The sequence below is a fragment of the Necator americanus genome, chromosome II (assembly GCF_031761385.1).
Source record: "Necator americanus strain Aroian chromosome II, whole genome shotgun sequence".
Classification (NCBI taxonomy): Eukaryota; Metazoa; Nematoda; class Chromadorea; order Rhabditida; family Ancylostomatidae; genus Necator; species Necator americanus.
The window spans coordinates 18,081,562-18,104,650 of record NC_087372.1 but is presented as its reverse complement, the minus strand read 5'-3'; the positions used below and the strand labels follow the sequence as shown (position 1 = coordinate 18,104,650).

At 41.8% G+C, this 23,089-nt stretch overlaps 2 protein-coding genes across 3 annotated transcripts; both read right to left on the bottom strand.

Moving 5' to 3' along the window:
- Positions 1-1,146: 1,146 nt before the first annotated feature.
- RB195_018292 (uncharacterized protein) lies at positions 1,147-22,285 on the bottom strand (the record flags this gene model as incomplete). 2 transcript variants are annotated; one of them, XM_064185657.1, is made up of 25 exons in its annotated part: positions 1,147-1,204; positions 3,573-3,731; positions 5,166-5,283; positions 5,343-5,479; positions 6,960-7,031; positions 7,095-7,243; positions 7,305-7,442; positions 7,498-7,603; positions 7,735-7,828; positions 7,962-8,055; positions 8,117-8,231; positions 9,689-9,843; positions 9,897-9,964; positions 10,020-10,138; positions 10,197-10,314; positions 10,380-10,463; positions 11,584-11,703; positions 12,694-12,809; positions 12,862-12,959; positions 13,017-13,114; positions 13,177-13,233; positions 13,834-13,997; positions 16,805-16,895; positions 19,978-20,019; positions 22,225-22,285. In XM_064185657.1, the coding sequence occupies 25 exons, from the start codon at positions 22,283-22,285 to the stop codon at positions 1,147-1,149; spliced, it is 2,631 nt and encodes an 876-aa protein (XP_064041538.1). The 2 variants fall into 2 exon arrangements, with proteins under 2 accessions (XP_064041538.1, XP_013303804.2); XM_013448350.2 differs by lacking the exons at positions 16,805-16,895; positions 19,978-20,019; positions 22,225-22,285 and having other exon boundaries at positions 13,834-13,906.
- RB195_018293 (uncharacterized protein) lies at positions 20,976-21,365 on the bottom strand (the record flags this gene model as incomplete). Its single annotated transcript, XM_064185658.1, has 1 exon — positions 20,976-21,365. One exon carries the CDS (start codon positions 21,363-21,365, stop codon positions 20,976-20,978), a length of 390 nt encoding a protein of 129 aa, XP_064041539.1.
- Positions 22,286-23,089: the final 804 nt, after the last annotated feature.

Here is a 23,089-nt window from a genome sequence, read left to right as displayed (position 1 = left end):
TTTCAGGTTGACCGCATATCTCTATGGTTAGCGATGGTCAGTGATAAGTGCTGGTGATAGGACTTCATTTTAGTTAGCCATTTTTTTTGCGGAATAAGTAGTTAGCTGATGTTAAGTACTACGATACAACAACACTCAGCCCGGTTGAAACGTTTGTAATATCGTATTTTCGCAGGAACTGCTAGTGTATTATTGTAGCGCTGGCAGCGGCTGCGTTTCCAATCCAGTAAGGAAGTAGGAGAGGGTCCCGTAGTGTACGTTTGAACTGTACGTCTTTTGGAGACTCATCTGATCTGGTCTGGAAATCTATAAATCTAGATCTATAAATTGCTGGATTTCAGAAAGATCCATTTTGTGCTGCCACTGGAGTTAATTGGGCGGGTGCAGCGCACTCGATAAAGGATCGCCGTATCTACACAATCAATCAATTGTACGAAACCATCTTAGTGTCAACAAAGCCTTTCAACCCTTCGAGTTTAATGAGTACCAGACTTGCACGTAAAAACACTAACTTGACCCATCGGCTAGCCACCGTAAGTCACCGTATGTTCGTAAACCTCAAACGATCCTGAGTTGACGAGTACGTGGTGAAGCATACCTAGTGGATTGATTAACGCTAGACTCTTTATCCCTAGTTTTTATGGGAGTAAATCACCAATTCATTTTACAGTAATTCTGCAACTCCGCTTTCGTTCCATGTAAAAATTGCGCAGAACTAATCTGGAGCCGCAGTGTTCCACAGCTCAGGTTTTTCTACCGCATCCTATTACCTGCGCTTTTGTTTTTAATTTCTCCTCACTCATTTTATTTCGTACAAGTAAATCTTCATTTCAAAAAGTAGAGTGACAGTTTAAAATAATGCCACTAAATACACCTGTATCTGATGAGGGTTTCCGGATGCTAAAGACGGGCGAATAAAGGAAATAAGCTCTGTGTGTTTACGACTTGCGTTGTAGTGCATGGCGTTGGATGAGGAAGGCACAGAATTCTCAAACACAGCAAATATCAAATGTACAGATATAGATTTCTTGCTGAACGGCTACTCTAGTCGATCACTAGGCAGGCACTGAATCGAGTTGACTAGAATAAGGAGGACCGTGCTACCAATTGTTGAGAGGTACGATGGAGCCACGCTGCGGCTTTGATCTACACATCCAGATCCTCTTTCCAGACGTTGTAGTCGATGTCAGGGATTTCATCGCAGCTGAAATTAGAATCCGAGTTGAAAGTAGATGTTTCCATTCATTAAGAAATTACCGTCATACTACAGCTGAGAGCAACTACACCACCTTGAATTTTCATGGAAATAATATACGTTTGAGAGCCTTCTGGAGCGCAATTTGACGAAAATAATTGCATAGGCACAAATTCATTTATAACACAGGGCAGCAATAGTAGATATAAAGAATAAAACGAAACGGAATGAAAAACAGGAGAAATAACGAAAAGGGTTGTAAAGGTGTTGGGTGCTGCGTTTCTTAGAATCTTTTACTTCATGTATTTGAACTCTACGTTTTTTCGCCGTCAACTAAAGGAGTCGGCTAGAAAGTGACCGTTACAATGTAAGTGGAATTCAACTGCAACAAGCAGTGAAAAACACTACCCACGGCCTACTAGTTTCTTCCACAACGATTGCTGTGAATTTGTTATGTGCACTATTTTAAACTCCATTTACTTATATTCTTTGATTCTTCATAACGTTCATTTTTTCATTTTTTTTTCTCTGAAACCCTCATTTCTCCTTCTGGAAAAGAAAAATGTCAGTTACGTATGAGACATGTTGATTCAATGAGTTGACACATAAATTTAGCTTCTAATTAATAATTAATTAAGTTATTGCTCAAATGTTCACTACATATGTAAGAATGTATTACCAGCTATCAAATTAAAAAAACACCTAGAAATGGAGATATCTTATACATGGCGCAACGCGAATAATTTTTGTGGATTAGAATTCCAGGATTTTGAATGCGCGATAGCATTTGGACCGTTTCTGTGTTTTTTGTGTATAATCTTATAAAATTAAATCATGTATTCCCCAGTTTTATCTCTAGAATACGGAGCCGAGAAAACATTTCTCTCACTTCATTCCATTCGTGCTATTAGGTTGACAATTGAGGAATAAGTCATGAGTGTTCTTTTTTCAAAATGGAAAATATACATACATGGAAACAAAAAGTACTTCCAAAATAATAAGTGCCATTGTATAAAGAGTTTCTCACTCTATAAGATATTTCTATTGTGATCTTTCAGATATCTAATTTTTGTTTCTTCAGATCATTTAATCAGTGTGGAGGAAAGTGAGTTTTTTTTCGATATCTTTAGTTTTTTTTTTTCTTTCAACCGAAGTGACAAGGAGGCGGAAGCTGCTTGTGCGATCAGTGTTGTGCAGAGAGGGAATCGAGAAAGGCATCAAGAACTTAAAGAGAACGAAAAAGACTTGGAAAAATGAAAAACGAAAAAGTATAGGTAAAAAACCAATAAGAAGCATCGAAAAACTACTGAACAATTGGAGGAAGTTGTTGGAAACGATAAGAAAAACAACAATAGAGATTTAACTAGTAGTAACACTGTTAATTAAGTCGCAGTGCTTTTTCTTTCTGTCCAAGCAGAAAAGTGGAAAACATGAGTTTTTTCACAAACCACTACACTTAGTAGACCAGTTGGTGATCTTCCTCGACGTCAAAATTTCCAATTCTGAAGGGAAAAAAAAACGGCGGGCGGTATTTTTAAACTTCTTCTCCAAATACAGCACCAGTCTCAGTTTAAGCGGTTTTATTCTCTCAATTAAATGCGAAAAACGAGTGGTTAAGAAAATGATGCGTTCTGCCCACTGAACACTTCCCTCAATGATCTAAAGAAACAGATATTAAAGGGACTAAAAAGTCAGGATGCTATTGTCGTGTGAAGCAAAACATTCTCCATCAAGGATTTGTCACATTTTGAAACTACCCTTGTCATCAATGTGCGTTTTTCACATTTAAGAAAACGTTCACGACTTACTTCTCAAGCCAATACCTTTTTACACCATCATTTCCACTTTTCTTCAAACATCCAGCGGTTTCCAATACATAAAGTTACTGAGTTAATAAACGAGGAACTATATCCAAATTGACGTGCGCTGTAACGTGAACTTCGAAGTTCTCTGTGCTTTAAGCTTACATCTGCTATAAATTTTCGACTATGCTGTGAGACCATTTTAGAGTTTCTCTAATTTTCAATTTTCATCCACCTCTTTCCTTAGTTTCATATTATTTCCGCAGAAAATGGTCAGTCGTTGAATGATCCGAGATCTCAATTTCAATTCGGTTTTTAAACACTCGCTAGTGCGTGCCACTAAAATAAATAGTAAATAATAATAAGACACTGGTTTTAAATGGTGCGTGATGGTACATGCTGATAGCTGAGAACAAAAGTAGCACAAAAGCTAATAGTGATATAAAAACTTTGGAGGATATTTGTAACAGACAGGAAACAAAGGTATAACGAATGTTTTGAGATGGTGTAGTGATATTGATGAAAAATTACTAATTTTGATGTTCATCTTCTTTTGAAAATGAATGACCACTTACCGAGCCAACTCATCCTTGGATGGTTTGAAGACGTCGAACGCACGTCGAGGTACAAAGGCAAAGTGTTCGCCGGCATCGCAAAGTACCCGGGCGATCGTCATTTTACGGATTTGTCGCACTTGATCCGGCGTGAACACGTTCTCGTTTTCGAAGTAAAGCCTGCAATAAACAATGAGTTACGTTTAGGTTCGGGAAATGTACCATGCAGCGTCCTTTCCAGATACATTCGCAAGAAAGTATAGCTTTTTTGAGAAATGGCTCATTGCAGCCCCAGTATATGTTCTCCTTTTATAATAAACCAGTCTGAACGTCCGGCTAAAGTTGGACTTCAGACTTTCTGTGGTGCTCGCTTCGCTCCCTTTCACTGATCAATGAAAACTAATAGTAGTTTATTTATTCTCTTTCTCTCTGTAATTCTCTGAAATTATATTTGCGTTCTAACAACGCTTCCTTCCTCTTTTCCACTTTTTTATTATAAATAAAGGCGGAGGGTTCCATAGTTTTCTTTCTAAGCGCCTCAGTTCTACATTTGGAGAATATTCAAACTTTAGCTTCAAACACGCCTTCGTTCCCAACACAGTGTTGAAAGTACTACTCAAAGTATAGGTTTTCCTCTTGTTTCTCCCTAACAGTTGTCGCAGAATAATGTTTTAACATGAAATGACGTGGACGACATCATCGTACTGATAAAGATAGCGTTCCACGCCGGATTATGTAAACTGCTGGCTACTATTTGAGCAGCCGTTTCCATGGGAGTTTCCACTTTCTGAGGAACGGAGAAGTCCTAAAGGTGGAAAGCAAAGCGGAAAGTGGATACAACCATGAAACGTTTGCAACGTCCCATTTACCTTTTTCGAGATGTACATAGTTTGAAGTTACTGCGCGATACTTCTACACCATGACACAGGAATTCGAACCCATGGGATCCGCCTTACCACATTTTATAGCTTTACGACGCCGGCGCACCAACCCGACGCCCTAGGACCCGTCGCACCCCCTTCCATAGGTATCTAGTGACGAGCGCCAATCCGACGCCGGTGGACCCGTCGCACCCCGTTTTATAGCTTTCTGGCGTCGGCGCACTATTTCGACGCCTGTGGACCCGTCGCACCCCTTTTTCGAAATTTGTGACCGACACACACACGTGACAGAATAACATAGCATTATGTAGCATTATCATGATATTAGCTATGAGTATGACCGAGACAGCAAAGACAAATGATAATGGAAGAGCTCAAACATGAGCAGGACCACGCTCATATACGCAATCTACGTCCGAAACTTTATATTTGCCCACAGATACCGCAAGGTAGTAGGTTTCGTGATACGCTCCCTTTTATTGAGGAACATTAGCGGAACTTTCCTCCTTTTCGCACTAACAAATTTTATGAAACTGAATCCCTAAGACTTATTTGTTATATATTGGAATGTTTACGGTTGAACAGTGTAGAATTAGTACTTCCAAAAGTTCGTTCTGATTGAAGTGATGTTGATCGATTATTTGAAAACGGGTCTTGAGACCTTTGTTGAGAAGGATGCTGCATGTTAATCCGTTGCAAACCTCAGCTAATACACTAGACAAAACAGAAGTACCTGTCGCCGTTTCTCGTCCGCTTGAATTGTTCCCCAATGACGCATGCTAAGGTTGGTCCCACAAGCGAATGTGGCACAGGATCCTCCAACAACGATCCCACGTACATGTCAATCGCACCTGGACGTTCATAGTTCGGCAACCAAGGATATATCCGTAGTGCAGTATGGAACACTCACCAACATGTTTGTAAATTACTTTCAGATTATCAATAACAACTTGATTGGAGATTGTTTTGTTCAAGTCATCGAAGTCCTTAATTTCAGGCAACCCACAGAATTTTCTCCACTGGATGAATGCAGGAACACCGTGATCTCTGCAATGGGTAACTTCTCCGTTTTCCTTGTTTCTGTGTGATTGATAAAGTGAAAAATAAGAGATGCTCTTCATGCGAAGTGTTGTACTCGGTTTCGGTCCGAAAAGACAGCTTCTCAGATTTTCGATGGAGTAAGTCATTAAAGGCATCACCCCACGAATCTGAGGTGGTGCAGATTTCAGGTGGAGTATTCTCATAAAGGATAGTAGATTATGGAGAGGAGGGTGATTCCGTCCATTTCTTCCTAATTACCTTAAAAAACGGTCCGGAAGATTCAGCGCCGCACATGGCTGGCGCGCTCCAGTTGAACTCCTTGTAGAAAATAGTGCGCCAGAGCGCCCGAAGCCGCATCTTCCGCGCCGTTTTTTACGGTAATTAGGAAGAAATGGATGGAATCACTCTCCTTCCCATAATCTACTATCCCGTATACGAATACCCCACCTGAAATCCGTACCACCTCAGATTCGTGGAGTGATGCCTTTAAGAGCATGAACCCCTGAAGAAGGCAACTTCTTACGTAAAAGTAAAAAATAAAAAAGCGCCAAAGTAACATAAAGGGAGATTGGATATGATCTCGTAGATGATCTCGAGCTATGGTACCGTATGCATCCGCACTCCATTGTATGCGAGACCAAATCTGCGATTGCGACCAATTTCTATGTTCGAAACCAAATAAATATGCAAATACTTTTGAGCTTTCGATAAGTTCAAATACGTCCGAAAGCGAATTATTCGAACATTCTTCAGAATATGCCTGAGTACTCGGTCATTCGGAAATGAATTTGAGTTCCTTTAAACTTGGAAAATGCTCATCAAAACCTTTACTGTATAAATATAAGAAAAGGAACATAAAATATGGCAGTTCCTTAACGCTTTGCACAAAAAAGTAAAGTAAACCAAGATAATGCATAATTCTTTTCAAAAATGGTGGTGTAGCGGAGAAAGCGCTGTCGTGAGAGATTCTTCTGCGACTACGTGGTGATCGTTCGAGACCGACCATGTCTTTCATCAATTCTCGACAAAAAGCTAGCCGACTTTTCTGGGAGAATAAAACACTGATTTGATGCATTGGTTTTCATTATTTCCAAAAAAAATGCTCGCAAAATTTCGGACCACAGAGGTTTGCTGTCTCCGTGAAATTCTTCATCAAAGAAATGACTGAAAGAAAGATTAAGAAAAAAAGTTGAAAATTTGTGTTTCTGTTTTTCTTTCTTGGTATAGTCACCCAAAGCTGCCTCCGACATATAAGTAAAATTTAATTGCTACATTTATGTGGAAACTTTGCGTATTCGAATGTAAAAAGAACTGATAGAATGGAAAGTTCAAAAATAAAACTGGAAAAGAAAAAGAAAACTCGATATGTATGCTGACTGACGGCTCACGTATGTTCAAATCTGCATAATTTTAAGAATCTTTCACAACCATTTATAGCTCAAATATATAGTGATTTCTTGATACGTTAACATTTCGGGAGGCTTACCTTCCTCTTTGGATATTGATCGACCCAAGATCAGAGTTCCCAAAAATCCTCTCAGTAACCGCCGGAGTTAATCTGAATTAAAAAGGTGGTTTTCAGCAATAAGAATTATTTCCAGAATCTCCTATTCCTGCTCACCTCTGTGGCATTTTGGCTGGTAAGGTCATAAGACCACGTAGAAGCGGATCTATGCCGTTGTTAAGGATATGGATACTCTTGAACATGCCTTCGTTGAATGGAATCCCTCCAATATTTTGGAATTTTTCATTCAGGAATGGATAGAACTCCTAAATTCAGAAATCGAATGCAGGGGACGCCGAACGTTGCAGGTGTTGTGTGTGCGGATACCTGAATCATGCCATGTCCAAAGCGGAATGCACAACTGGTGAACTCGTTCGCGACTGAAGGATCAGTATTCTTGTTATATCCGCGGTATTCGCCGATTCGACGCTCGAATTCATCGCCAAGGACCCGAGGAAGATATTCCTTCAAGGGAAAGTTATGCAAGAGGTTTTTAAATGAGGACTGATTCCCTGCTTACAAAATAAGTGATCTTTTGCAGAATTGCTCCAAGAAGCTTCCTAGTCTCGTGGAATATACGCTCTTGATCCCAGTGGGGATTCACTCGCTGCAGTGTTGAAGCGATCCTGAAAGTGTAATTTTCATAAACGATCGCCGTTCATTCAAACGTTCATAAAACCGGTAGCGTCATGGGTTTACTGACAGCTTCTTCATTCTACTACAAAATTTTGTTGTAGTCTTAAACACGTAAACATACTTATTGTGTTCTCTTAGGAAAAGTGTGTGCAGCGAAGCCAAGCCAACGAAAATATTCGCTCTGTCATCGCCGGCAACGACATTCATGTTGGTGTCTAAAAGGCAAACTCAACAATTGTGTTAATAATTGATGTCTATTCGATCACTAATTAGATCTCAATGATGGATATTCGCTGAAGAGCGAGTAGATAGTCAGTATTGAGGATTTGAAGAGCGCGGCCGCCTTACCGATAGGAGGAAACACCCTGTTTTTAACAAGCTTCGTCTTCATGAAAGCCCCCTGACGAAAGAGGAACTGGTCCCGATCGCTGCTGCCGTAAATCTGAACAGTCACGTAAATGACCTAATTCACACCTAAGTCAAGCAGGAAGTTGCTGACTCACTTGGGATCCGTCTATGAAGGCTGTGTTTTCGTTGTACTGTTCTCTGAAATTGCTCAGACCAGTTCCGCACACAGGCGTTGATCGCGCCACAGGGAGACACATAAATCGTCCAAATCTAAATGATTTGACAACTTACGGCAAATCAAACCGGAAACGGAAAAAACATGCAGCTTGCAACTCTTATCCCAATCTGAGAAAAAGATTAAAAAATTGGGGAGAGGCTAGGAAAGTGAAGAGCACAATTTGAAGGGTTGTCGATGATGGCAGTTCAAGGGCACAAGAACTATCTTAGACCAACCAGGAAGTACTTTCAAAAACATATACAACAAATAATAAAGGAGGTTTGGACCAATTCTAATGTTTTCCCCTAGGATACCTTTGCTAGCATCTTACGTACTTGTTTCACAACATATCTGCGACTATCTTTTTAACCCTGAATTTCATTCATTCATTTTAGTTTCATTCGTAAAGGGGAGATAGAACAGTAGTATACCATCAGCAGGTCCCAACGTATTCCTTCCACCTGGTGGGCCCAGTGGTCAAGTTTTTCCCTCACGAAATGAAAGGCGTAATTTCTTTGCCGCCTAATCTTGCCCGCAGCGACGCAAAAACCCGTGCAAAAGTGGTTAAAAAAATGTCGCCAGAGTAACGAAATGACATATTTGATGAGTTCAGGCTGGTAATAATTTTATGACTTTCGCGAGGATGAACCAGTGGTTTCCCATAACCAAGAACTGCTTTCATGTGACCGGGCCTTACAAAGGTTTTTTTATTGGGATATGTTGTCAGGACTGCGCTGGCACTTAGCTATTTTCACACTGCGCCCCTGTTCGATCGAATCGACTGCTGCAACCGCTTAGCACTGATCCAAAATCGGAACATTTGCTTCGAGGTAATTTCGATTTTGTGGCAGGTGGACACGAAAACACGCTCGTCATAAGCGTTGTTACAGTGAACATAACCGCAAGCTGCCTGAAGCTGTCGAAGGAACCCGTTCGAGAAGGCGCGACAAACTCACTTCCTTCCGCTCTCGGTTTCGGCTTGTTTATACTGATTCAATCGCGTCTACGCAAAAACGAATAGGAGAGCGAACATTTCATGGAAACGTGAAGTCAAAATGGTCTGGATGTATGATGAATGATGACTGATTCCCAGCCGGATGCGTGAACTCTTATGCAGTCCAAAGAATAAGTTAAAAGCTTTTTTGAGCTATGTTCGAGTAGTTATTGAAAATCTTTTACTACCTAAAGGATCCTGTTCAAAACTAAAACTTAGTAACATAGAAATTGGCTTTCGTTGCAGCTTGTCTTGGAGAGTAACTCTGTTGGAAGGAAATTTATCATCTCCTCAGACCACTTGAAAGCTTACATCACCATTATGATCATCTCGTACTCTGCTTATAAAAAACTACTTTGCAAGAAGAAAAGATACAAAGTCATCTATGGGATGAAATTTGAGTTGTTTCTGCTTTCTTGCATTCTTACCGTTTTTGATCACTTTTTCCGAGTGGTGTAACAATGGAATCTACAGTAGAAAGCACGCACTTCCTAAATAAATGGAGAAAACACGCACGTGGGATCAGCTCTGGAAAGGAAGACGGAGAAGCAGCGCCCTTTGTTCGACGTGCAGGCGGCACACTCCTGGTTGTTAAGCATCGTCGTCTTCGACATGTCATGAGCAGTGAACTGACCCCACTGCATCAGAAGGGCGTTCGAATGGTGCGGAATCTGGAATATGCCGTATTCGACAGACATCACCCCGATTTTAGTGGAACTATGACCTGTGATGGAGAGGAAAGGAGGAGACGTGACGCATCGCGCGATGACGGGCGAGTACGAGAGAACGACGCTGTAAAACAAACGTTTCTCCAGTTAAAGTGGCTAAAATCGGTTGATTCGCTCACAGGTGGGAGCATTCAGCCCGTTATCGTACATGGGTGCCTTCAGTCTCATCAGTGCACTGAAAGCTGAGCCAGTCATTGGTCGATCAAAATTGTTACACGTTCCATCGAATGTCCGGAACCTTAACGGAAGGGTTGTTTTCGAATACGACTGTCGGACAGAAATCATTCTTGACGAACTTCAGATGATAGCAGAGGTTTTTGTTGCAGTTTGGTGTCATTTGAGTGGGGGCGCAGTTGAAGTTTGCGTTGCTGTTTCTAACATCGTTTATAGAGAGCGTTTTGCGATGAGATGTGTCTGAAAGTCCACTCCTAGAAATTCTGCGATAACCGCTGAATTCCGCTCCTTCTCGGAAAACTAACCCTCATGTGTAGTAACGAATGTACAGTCTTCCTTGCGGAAACCACCATCCTTGCGTGATCCGCTGCCCGGGCCTATTGTTTTCCCTAAACAATGGAACTAATAGTATAGGGAAGTGTAGAAATGCATGGAAAGTCTGCAATGTAATAGAATAGAATTCTTTTTCTAGTTAATAAAAGGAGTCGAGCAACCTTTTCACATCTATTTGTTTATCTTTACAGATAAGCTAAAAAGAAGAATAGAAACACCCTGTCAAAATCGAAACACTTCTTCGATTTTTTTTAGGATAGGAAAGAGCAATTCTGTGACTTCCTTAACTTCCATCATAACTAGGACATAAAGGAGTTAACTGAGGGTTAGACTCAGGGCTGTCTCGGGGTTAACTACAAGCATATTTCTACGGTTGATTCATCACGTGGTCAGAGGCTTCGAGATGATGGGACATTGTGGTCGCATACGAGTTGTTTCAAAAACAAAGAACTTTTTAAAACATCTTTGACTTTTCTCTAACAAAATGCCATGTATCGGTGCATCTATTAGAGAAGAGGTAATCAGCGGTTCACCTACTTTTTAACAGCTCATAACCTTTCACACAAATGAAGGTCTTCTAAAATTACTCTTTCGAAAAGGATTTTCTGATTGTCGATGGAAAACTCTAAGTGGTGTGCACAATTCTCTCTAGGTAGATACATTTACGCAACGTACTGGAGATTCCGGTTTCCCGCGCGGCTATAGCAGATTTCGAAGCCTCCGACAACCTCATGGATCAACCGTAGAAATAAATGCTCGAAATTAGCCACAAGGTAAAACATAAGCCCAACTTTCAATGAACTCTTCTATCACTTTGATGCTGCGCACATGGTTTTTAAAGGCATCACCCCACGAATCTGAATTGTTACGGATTTCAAGTGGAGTATTCGTATACGGGATAGTAGATTATGGAGAGGGGTGTTATTTCATCCATTTCTTCCTAATTGCCGTAAAAACGGCCGCGCCGCACAGGGCTGGCGCGCTCCAATCGAACTCCTTGTAGAAAATAGTGCGCCAGAACGCTCAAAGCCGTATCTTCCGGGCCGTTTTCTACGGCAATTAGGAAGAAATGAACGGAATGGCCCTCCTCCCCATAATCTATGACACAGTTTACGAATACTCCACCGGAAATTCGTACCACTCCAGATTCGTGGGGTGATGGCTTTAAGCCGTCACCTTTGCAAGCCTTGCATGATCTTGCACAGTTGGACAGCATCCAAACTGCGTTCGTTTCGCACTCTTTGATCGCTGACCAGAAACTGCACAGACGATGGCGGTCAATACACGCCATGGTTCCTGAAACATGACAAGAATAAGGTTTTGCCATCTTGTGCATGAGAACAGCACAAACTTCTCGTCTGGCTCTCAATATTCACACCGATCACAGATATTACATTATTTCAGGCTATTTTAAAGTCTTAGTGGATTTAAGATGACCCATATGGTGTTCCCACATTCTCTTTGCAGTCCTAGGTCTGAAAATTTCAACAAAATCGTCTATATTTCGGGCCAATACCATTTTTTTTGAAAAGACAGTAGCTCAAAAAAAATTTTATATTACCTAAACGACTCGCATAAGGATCGGTTTCGTACAGTACCTAGATTCGGATGAAATAAAAACAAATCGTTAATGTTTTCACGTTTGAGCCGATAAACACTCATAATAATAGTATGACGAAAAGAGTTATTGTTTAGATCCATAATATAAAGCATCGCCAAGAATGAAAAAAAATGTTCAGCAGGATTCCATGTGAGCCTATATCGAGGTCTGAAACGATTTTGAACTATTAAGCCAAAACAAACCAACAATGATTACGCTGCGCACAACCACTTCTTCCTTCCTACAAATCTCAGGGAGCCTCACGGAAACAGCGTGAGTTTAGTTGCTGACCGCGAATAGAACATATATTTCGAACTGTTACGGCATTTTTGCAGTTTCAAATCCTCTGTTGTAGAAAATGTATCGATTTGAAAGCTGAAATTTGGTGGGATGCAGTGATAGTGAGCGTAAAACTCCTTCTATAAAAACTGCATGGTCGTGTTCAGGTGTAGCTCTCTAGCGCTCGAAAAACCATTAAGAAATTCGCTGTTGTTGCGCATAGCATGAGCACAAGAACAACATCCTTAATAGCACATCGATCCAATTCTAAATATTTTCGACGAAGTATGTACAAAAACGTTCTGAGCATGGAGTGAACAGACTTCATTTTGAAGGATATGGACAGATAATAGAGGAGGGTCCGGTCAGCAGTTACCGCTGAATTGCAGTTCACTAAGGACACTCACCGTTGCACACATCACAAGAAACTGGACAATGATCCTCCATCCAATTCTTGTTAGATTGGCATTCACCGACAGATGTCCAGAATTTACATAGATCATGACGATCTTTACAGCTCTTCCTGCAAATCAGAGATTGCATTGAGTGCACACCGCAGCAAAACATCAGCTTACCCTTTCCTCTCACTGGAGTTCAATTCTTCTTCAGAATCATCCTCAGACGCAAGTTTCTCCCTTGATCCTTCCTCTTCAGCGCCAACGTCATCGGATTTCTGAAATTTATAAAGATTTCTGACTACTCAAGAAAAAAAACTGTGATGTACACTTACTTTTTCATCGGCTTTATCGTCTACGCCTTTCTCGGACTCTTCTGCGGAAGGCGGCCCGTTAACCTCGAACCCTACATTGGAAGGACTTCCATCACCTTCTGAAATTCATGATCATCACAGCTGCTGAGTTAAATTTGAAAAAAATATGGCAAATTACTACCAAGACTACTTTGAACATCGTTGTTGTCATCCTGCGCAAAGACAGACTGCTTTGCCACTGAAATTATTGTTGTTGACCATATACATAGAAAAATATTGAACACATAACATAGAACATCACTAAATTGCTATTTTCAGATCTGAGTCCAATACAAAACTATATATAAATTGATTACGGTATAATTCTAGAAGCTAGGCGGAAAAGAAAATTACAACAAGATGATACATTGCGAATAAGTAAGTTTTGCTTAGTAGTGCAAATATTAAACAAAGATAGCTCTGGAATGATTTTTAATACAAAAGCTGCTGTAGAAGGATTCTAGTATTATTTCTGCCTTCTGGCTGTTTCCATTTTTGCGTGGTCTGGTTACAATTCCTCTCGAGGGCGTTTTCTTGGCAGGATCTTCTCAGAGAGATTCCTGCCTCTGATAAGATCTTGCCCAGGTAACACAGGACAGCAAACAACAGCACCAGCTCAAAATATCGTCAGAACATCATTGGCCGGCCGAGCATCAGCAAAGTATTCTTCAAATTATTTGGCAACATCTGCTTTGCCTTTCATTAAACAAAACAAAGCTTCTTCCTTTTGTGTATCCCTTCCTTAAGGCTATGCTTTCATACAGCTACCTCCATAGACATTTGCAACTTCGGAACCAACCGTCGGAACACTCACGAGACATCTTCTCACTTCCGATACGGACAATTACGCGGAACGGGCAATCTCTACGCATCTCCAGGGAGCGAGTCGCAAGCAAGCAACAGGAAAAGCCGAGAATCCCAGGTGGGTGTTCCAAGAACGCACCGGTTGCGAACGTGGTGCTTCTGTACGCTAGCGCACAAAAACCGCTACTCTAAATCAGGATCACCAAGATCACATCACTAAATATCGTTTTCTGATCTTCTATCCTAACATACACATGAAAACTAAACTACAGGAACTCTCTTCGAGGCAATTCCACATCGAGCTGAGCTATAAAATACTGTTTACGTATTCTAATTGAGATCGAGGTTGCGTTTAGTGTCTCCGTAAGAATGTGGCTACGCGCGAAATTTAAGGCCAAGGAGTGCGGCGATCCTCTGCAGTTGGGCTAGCAGTCGCCGACGGGAAGGGAACAAACAACGCCTCGCAACAGCTGGCTATCTCGCTCGTCTCCAGATCTACAGATCATGATAATCCGAATCGGACGGAACGAGCAAATCGAATGAAGCGAAGAGGCACTCCTTTCTGTTGCGGGATTTCATTGTTAACCGCGAGAGATAGTGCCCGTGACCGGTTGTACGGCTAATCTCTTCTAGATGACAATGAACGGGGGCAGAAGGGCAATGAAAAAAAACGGGGAAATTTTCTAGCCTTCATTCGAATGAGTTATTTTCTGAGGTTTACCGCGAAGAAAAACGACCTTCCTAACAAATACAAAACTCTAAGTGTCAAGTCCTTATCCTTAGAAGCAGCCCCTGACGCTTTAAGCAGAGGAAACTGTTAGAAATCCCACGGAAGGAAACTTTCTCACCTGCAATCGCAGCGATAAGGAATATGTGGTATTTCATGAGGTGTCAGAGGAGACGCACTGCAAGAAGCCGTCAAGCCTGCGCCATCCCGCCCCTTCTTGGGCACTGTCAGACGAGAACGAGTCTGAACGCATCACGCGGATACACAGACAAACATCCCCATGTAGAGAAAGCGTTATCGCAAGAGGGTAACTGAAACAGCAAGTGACGACTGGAACGAGTAGATCACTGGTTGCGCAACCACACCCGAACACAGAGTGCACAGAAGAGAAGAGACACAGCGACAGACAACCGCTACAGTAATCAGTCAACCGGAGATAAATGAAGACACTAGTGTTAGCACAGGTGGCAGCCGATACATCTCCTGCATACAGTATGACGATTTCATTAGGGAATCAGGTTAGTTGTTCTTGGACCGACGAAGTTTCCGATGCTCTCGTAGTATTTGCCGAGCAGTCGTCGTTAATACAGGAGATTCCCTTCGAGGAATAATGGCGGCTTGTGATTGCGGCAGATTTCGCGTGAATAGAAGTTGGCGCCTACACTTTCGGGGACTGTGGAAAGAAGAGAGTGCAGATATGCTTTGTTGGGATTCGATGAATCCGCGCTAATATGGGATTCATTAGCAAAATATTTCAGTGAGCAACTGAAAAAAGCCACTCACCACCCATCGAACTGGGTGCAGAAGCAGTTCTTAGAAAGAATTAGTTTCGTTGAGGTGAAGTGACATGAAGCTTTTTTATACGGTATCCACTATGGTTTCTTCAACAATTTGCGCGTACCACATCATACTAGAGAGGAGGAGAGGGAAAGTCATGATGGAAGATTCGGAAATCTGAGCTAAAATATGAGAGACCACCGCAAGCCGAAACATGTCACTTTGGATGATTCCAACAACCAAACAGTTTTTTTCTGCGTTTTATTATTGGTTGACGGAGGGTTGGTTAGTAGGCACTGAAACACAGAGTAGAGCAGATCCTCAAAAAACGTGGGCTTGCTTTTGACTTTCTTGAGGGGTCTGAACCTAAGCGAAATTCACGAAGTGTCAACCTGCGCAAGTCAGGAATCCTTCAAAAAACGACGACAACACCTCTTTGGGAATGTCATGGATGCTCACACAAATTGAGCGGTTCCTTGTCTATTTCTAATAGTCTGATTGTCCCGGAAACGATGACGGCGATCAAACGGGATTGCAAAGTTTCTTCGAATGGGTCACGCGTTGCGCTTCACTACCTCTGCAATTATTCGGCGTTTGAATTACCACATGTTTCGTGTCAAGTGCGTTGCTGAAAAAAATAGCACACCTCGTTGAATGTCATCGTAACGTTTGTATAGCTTGTAAAATGTATTGATTTGGTGATGTTAATCCCAATTTGCATTTATAGAACTATGGATCAGATATAAAGGACGGAACTGTGCTTGAGAAATCAGTGGCTTCATCTTCCCAATAAGCATCTTATCTGGGATCTTAGAGCAAACACGCTATGCTATGTTTTGCAAACAAATACTGTTCTAATCTCACCAAATTTCGAGATGATGGTTATGTTCGAAAAAAAGAACAGATGTTTGAACAGTAATGAAATGTCCACAAAATGAGAAAAAAGGAATGTCAACATGGCATCAAATGAACCAATTCCAATGTTTGAGAACAAGTTCCTAGCTATGTACATCACACCGCACTTGAACTTTTCAACACACTCGGAAATACGAACGACGAGAGTGAGGCGTAGGACGATCGCTTTATCCTTTGAAATTCAAATAATCAACGCCGCATTTATAAAAATTTCAATCCCATTTTCGAGAAGAAGAATTGCATTCGCGAAACGAAACGAAAATCGAAGAATTTTTGCGTCAGTGTTTAATCCTCAGTAGTCAAAATAACTCTTTTAAATCCACATATAAAAACACAATTGGTATGGGGATGCCTTTACGTCCACGAAGAAAGTCCTCAAATCGGGAAGCTTCCAGAATAATTTCATCACGCATTTAACCGGGTATGAGTCTCACTCATACAAGTTTTCAGGGATCAAAGTATTGTTCCTTCCGTCTAGTTTGATAGTTGTTAGTTTACAAAATGAAAATGGAAACGTCTGATACATGCAAATTTAAACATCTGATACCTCGATATTTGATTGAGCGTATTTACTACTCCATTCGTAATCGAAATCTTTTCAGCCAGAACCATTTCGGATCCACTTTTCGTTCCTCGTCCTAAATTATACAAAAGAATCAAAGACAACAGCTAAGGTACGAACACAGTAAGTCCCACTGAGCCAAACTTCAGCCATTAAATGTTCAGCAATTTCTTTAGCGCTCAGGTATATCAGATCAATATTTCCTGAGTTGACAAAAAGAGGTCGGAGGAGAGGACAAAATCGCAGTTAGTTAGTTTAGCAAACATGTGATAGTCTGCTTAGTGCTGGACAAAGAGTAATGCAAGCGACATTAGCAATTTGCTTCCACCATATCTGTTCCAATGGTCAAAGTTCTTTTCAATCCTTCAGGTTGTCTCCAAAAACGAGATTCATTCGTGGTATTAATGCGATGAAGCTGAGCTGCGACTAGGTTATGACTGCCACTGGCACATTCCTTACGAAGGTCACCTTTCACGTAAGCGACGAGAAAATTCGTGATATGCAGCTTGGAACGAACACAAAACAAGATTTTCTTGCGCTACTGATGCTTGCGTTAGAAGTGCTAAAGGTCAAAAAGAAGGAATTGAACAAGGTTCTACCCACTTTCCGTCTAGTGAGCGTATTTTTCTTCAATCGACACTACTTCGGCCCTCCTGTTCTGCTTTTTCATTGTGTTATGGAACTTCCTTACATTAACGACCATAAATCAGGCTGTCGCCAAATGGTTACCACATCGAGATCTGGTTCTTTCGTTCCAGTGCCTAGCCCAGCGGTAAATCCATCGCTCATCTCCAATCAGCATAACAACAACGAACAATTAATTAGTTCCTGTATTTGGCTTCTCTAGCACCATGCTTGCACAGCCGTTTGTGTTCCATTCTTTTTCCACTTTTTTTAGGAGATCACAACAGCAAGTGCAGGGTATAACATAAGTGAACGTCCATAAGATTAATGGTATTCAGCATAAACTCAGATAAGCTCAGGAATGACTAAAATCTCATGGTTTCTGAGAATTTGGAAGTTCCTTACTTTCAGTAATGCAGTCGCTGGCAAAAAATAATAACTGGGTAAATTCGAAGAAGTAGGGGAAAGAAAGTCAGAGGTAGTTTGGTGACCAGAAATGGTTTCTGCAATAGATTTGTGCGATCCAACGATGTGCGGTTGCGTTATCAAAGCAATCGCTTGCTACGCGACCGATTGTGCTCAATTAGAGGCAGAAGGTGAGCTAAGCAATATTTTCAGACAACAAATTAGATTTTTTTGGAAAAAAAATATGGGTTGGTGCACAACAATCTTTTTTTCACGAATTTCCTCCCTTCAATTTCCTTCGAAATTGACATATTGTCCAGTTTTTAAAAATAGTCTTCTCTTTTCATTTATGAAAAGAGAAGACTATTTTTAAACAGCCACATCAGCCATATTATGTTCTACCGCTTCGAGAAATGTTGGAATACAGCAGAGTCATTTCGCGATCCCGACGAAATTTTTGGTGAAGGAACGATCAGCAACGGCCAAGTTGAAAGATGGTTCAAGAAGTTCAAGTCGGGCGACACAAACCTCGCAGATGAATAAGGAAACGGTCGACCATCAATTTCCGACGACCGAGAGCTTTTGACAGCCGTCGAAGGGGAGGAAAGCTGGAATGAATGCAGAATGTTGCCCGAAGAAAAGAGGGAGTTCGACTATCGTTTGAAAAGGTAAAAGATGAAGTCTCCGACGTATCGATCCACTTAGGATGCTCCTCCAACGCGTTTTACTGCAATTCGTAATCGTTGAAGTTTTGGGACGAGAAGTTGGCCTATACAATGACTTGCGGCGGCCAGCCGATAACCAAGTCAGTGTTTTTATCCTCCCAGATCGGTCAGCAAATCGGTCACAATTGGGACATTTTTGGTATTGTTGATGTCAGAGCGTTGGTGTGAACCCATCCATCCAATTTCCATATCTTTTCGAGCTTTTTGAGTCGACTAACGACAGGTGAGGCGGGTGTGGCGGAGTTTGTTGGTCTGTTGTAGCCACACGGTCGGGGGTTCGAAACCGCCCTAGTGCAAACCTAGCCTTTCATCCCTCCGGGGTCGATAAATTGGTACCAGGCTTGTCTGGAAGGATAAAAACACTAACTTGTTCATCGGCCGGCCCGGCAAGTCATTGTACAGGTCAACAAGCGTTCCAAAATCTCAACGATTACGAATTCCAGTAAAACGCGTTGGCGCATCCCAAGTGGATTGATACGTCAGTGACTTTACTTTACTTCATTTATTTTAAATGGAGCTCGAACATCGTCACAGAACCTGAGCATGGGATCTACGAGAGCTTCTCGAGCATAAGCATAGGATCGTGTTTCGCGACAGCGATTTGTGCCGCCGCTCCTGGACAGAACCGTTGTGGGTCCTGGGAAGTGGCAGCCTCTTTCCCGTTCCTTTGCTGAGATTGGTGCAATGTGTGGAGTTGTTGCAATACCTTCTTTGTCTTCGGGTTTCAAAGTCGAGAATTTTGAACTTTTCGAATGTTGAGGTCTGGCCTCAGTTTCATTCGGTCGACCAACCGTTTCCAATTCGAATTATTCCTATTTTTTAGAACTTCTTATTCCTATTCGAAAAAAAAAACTACCGCGAATTAATTAATAGCACTCTCTGCATTGTTGTCCTCACGTCTTCACCAGATCATTTAACAAAATCGTCCCTGCCTTGTTACCGCTATTATTGTTTGTTGTTATTCTCTTGCACGTCAATGTTCGTTTGTTTTTTTAAAGTTCTCTATGGCTTTTCGATGCCCTCCAGTTTTTACGAGCAACCTCGGCTTCCTCAACACCACAATTGGATGCAAAAAGCAGATGTTGGAAATCCTTCTGTCATGTCCACTTAACATTTCGTTTTGATGATCCGAAAAAAAACCAAGGATGGATAAAAGTGGGAAATCTGGGTGCAAACCACTATAACAGACATATGACATTTCGCCCACCTTTTTTATTTCTACGCGTATTTTTAAGTTTGAATAAAATATTCACGGCTTCCCCCTCAACCCAAAAGATGCGCATGTCACTCTTAACAAGTTTTCGGAGCGCGAATGTTTCCAAATCAAAGTGATTAATCATTACTTATATACAATGCAATACTTCGAAAAGAAAGCACGAATAATCCGCAAAAAAAAAAAACTACCGGGAAAGTGATCTTTGTGCCTGGTTGGAGAGTTTGTCAATCCTAAATGATGAAAACATCAAAAATATCAAAAATAACATAAAGACATCAAAAATATCAAATAAAATATGAAAACATCAAAAAATAAAAACATTCTGCCGCCACCTTGCGCTGCACTCCACGTATTCCAAATTAGTAGTGCCTCAATCACTCGCACGACTTTTTTTATATGAAATGTTTGGCTTTAACCTCTTTCTGTGAGCTGCGCCAACGAGATAGATCCAATTCAAATCGTTTGAAGTGAACGCATATGTGAAACATGCTATGTATTTGGTGGATTCAGTCATTCTTTTTATTCGTTTGTACGGGCGGATGTAGAGTAGCGGTTAGATGTTCCGCTCCCTGCACGATCCATCGAAGGTTCGAATCCGGGGTACTGCTCACCAAGCCTTTCATCGCATTTTGTCATTTTATCCCGCCAGGGTCGACTTCTCATTTCATCCCTCCGGGGTCGATGAATTGGTACCAGACTTGTCTGGGAAGATAAAAACAGTGACTTGACTCTTCGGCTAGCCACCGCAAGTTGTATAGGCCAGTTACACGTTCGTGACCTCAAACGATTCTGAATTGAAGTGAACGTGGGGCGCATCCCAAGCGGATTGATTAACGCCAGACACTTTATCCTTCATTCTCCCAGAGAAGTCTGCCTCATGTTCTATCGATAAAAGCGGATGAAAGGCTCCAGTGGCTCTTGTTGTTTCGAAACCAGAAGTTGCACAAGTCTTCGAATTTCTTTCTTTTAAACAAACAATCTTCACACTAAAAATGTACTCGGACAAAGTGGGGAATTTTCTACAGCATATCGAAGATGCGTTTCATTGTCAGCGACTGCTTCAAAGGATCAAGAGATCAGCATCCGCTTTCGTCCAGTTGAATGCATTCAACGACAAGTTAATAAGAGGCTCCGGATGTATCCAACCGTGTAAAGCGCGGTGCAACTTTGGTTGCAATCACCTTGATCACCTTGACTCCCGTTGATCTTCGAACTGGTCGAGCGGGCGCCAGTAATTCTTCCATTTGTCCCGATCGCGTGCCAGAGTAGTCCAGTGGTTCCTTCTTTCGCGTGGGTCACGAAGAGCATCATATTTTTCTTTGAAGGACTTCGTGAAGAAATCTGACCATCGGGTCGGCGGTCTTCCTGTAATGCGCTTAATATCGCGGGGAACCCAGTCGCTCACGGCTCTGGTCCAACGGTTGTCATTAAAGCGCATCACGTGTCCGGCCCATCTTATTTTACTTTCCTTGCAAACGGCAAACGCGGCGGCGTCTCTAATCTTCGATCGTTGACCTAGGAGAGAACTTCGAATCCCGTCTCTCACTTGCGCGAAATGGGATACTCCTAGCATCATTCTCAATTGCGCGTTCAATGACGCTCACCGCGTTTTCTTCCTGCTTGCGAAATACCCAGGTTTCCGAAGCATAGGTCAAAGCAGGAAGTACGGTGGTGTTGAAGAGGTGAGCATGGAGTGCTTAAATTTTAAAATTTTTACGCAAAACACAGTTGGTTGCAATACAGTAGAGAAATCTTCCCAGTAAGATGAGTTTCAAGCAGAGGAAGAGCGTGCGCCGTAGCCGGCACGTTATATTGTCACCTGTATTTGTATGATAGTACGGCTACAGCAGTGCTTTTTCCGCGCAGTTTTTACCCCACTGACCATATCCATAAGTACAGTCGAACGACAGAAATATGCGGGTAACGATAATCTTTTGAAGAAAAATCCTTGAATATTTGAGTTCGCCCAGCATAGACAGTACTCTCAAGCAATTATCGATGTCATTAATACCGGCCTATTTTGCTCTAAAGCGCGTTTCCAGGAACACACAGCAAATTTGCAAATTGATGATTCATTGTTAGAATTAATTTATCGTCACCAAAATGAGTTGATGAAAAGGGCACTACCATGCAAAATTCCACTACTGTACTTGTGTCGTTAAAATTTAAGACGTCTTAGGAAGAAAACGGCCCTAAAGTGCTGGATGTACTCAAACATCACTGGTTAAAATGTCTGATAGGTCTTCCTCATGAGATATGGATCTTAACCCTGAGCAAACCTCTTACAAGGCACAAAAGCAATGAAGGTGTAGTTGGGTCTACTATGACTGGAGTAACTCTGAAAACATGTAAATCTACGAAGGACATAGGGATTTTTCATGCTGATCTCAGCTCCCCAGAGCATGCCGACAAAATTGTATAGAAAGCGTGCTCACCTCTTTTCGAGTATTTCGCATTGCACACCACTAGTCCCACCCATCCATACAAATAGTTCATCCTAGTATATGTGGAGTACGGTTCTTAAATTTGGAACTGTTCGAAGTTCACACAGTAAGAGACTGCGATGAAGGCAACTGTCGGAATCAGTAGCAGAACTACTTCCCCCTTCCTTTTGCTCTTCCTCTGTCTTTTATGCTCGCTTGTTTTTTTTACAACGCGTTATCCTTCTCCTTTCCCGACTGAAACCCTCTTCAACCCTAATTCAGTGCACCTTATCAATCAACAAAGGGTACCAATTTTAATTAATTATTATATCTCTATTTGCTAAGTTGAAAGGAATTGCAAAAAGCTGTTGTCCAGTACACTGCCAAAATCTTAATAGGTCCTAATACCCAACACTAATACAAGAAGGAGCCTGGTATAGTTGGTACCAACCCACATTCGTTACGCTGAACTGCAAGACACCGTCGACCTGAGGTAATGGGAGTCACTCGGTGTCGATAGGCAAAGACGCCAAGTATATGGATATGGAACGGTGACGGGTGGATGGATTCTGTGCAAGCTATCGAAAGAAAGTTTGGGCGGAGCTGTATTGCAGGACTACTCGCCTACGCGAAGCGGGCAATCGCGAGATGATAATACCAACCCGCCGATTGCGCGGCTTGTTGAATCTCTAACTGCTATGGGTATCTCTCTAACTGCTATGGGTTCGACGCTTCGATTCTATACTACTCAATGACAAACGGGGTTTCCTTTCTTTTTGGATCGACAGATTGATGCTAGATTTCTTTGGGAGGATAAAAAACGATGGGATGGTACGTCGGTAGCCCCCGCAAGTAAGGGATTTGTGTGGCGCGCCAC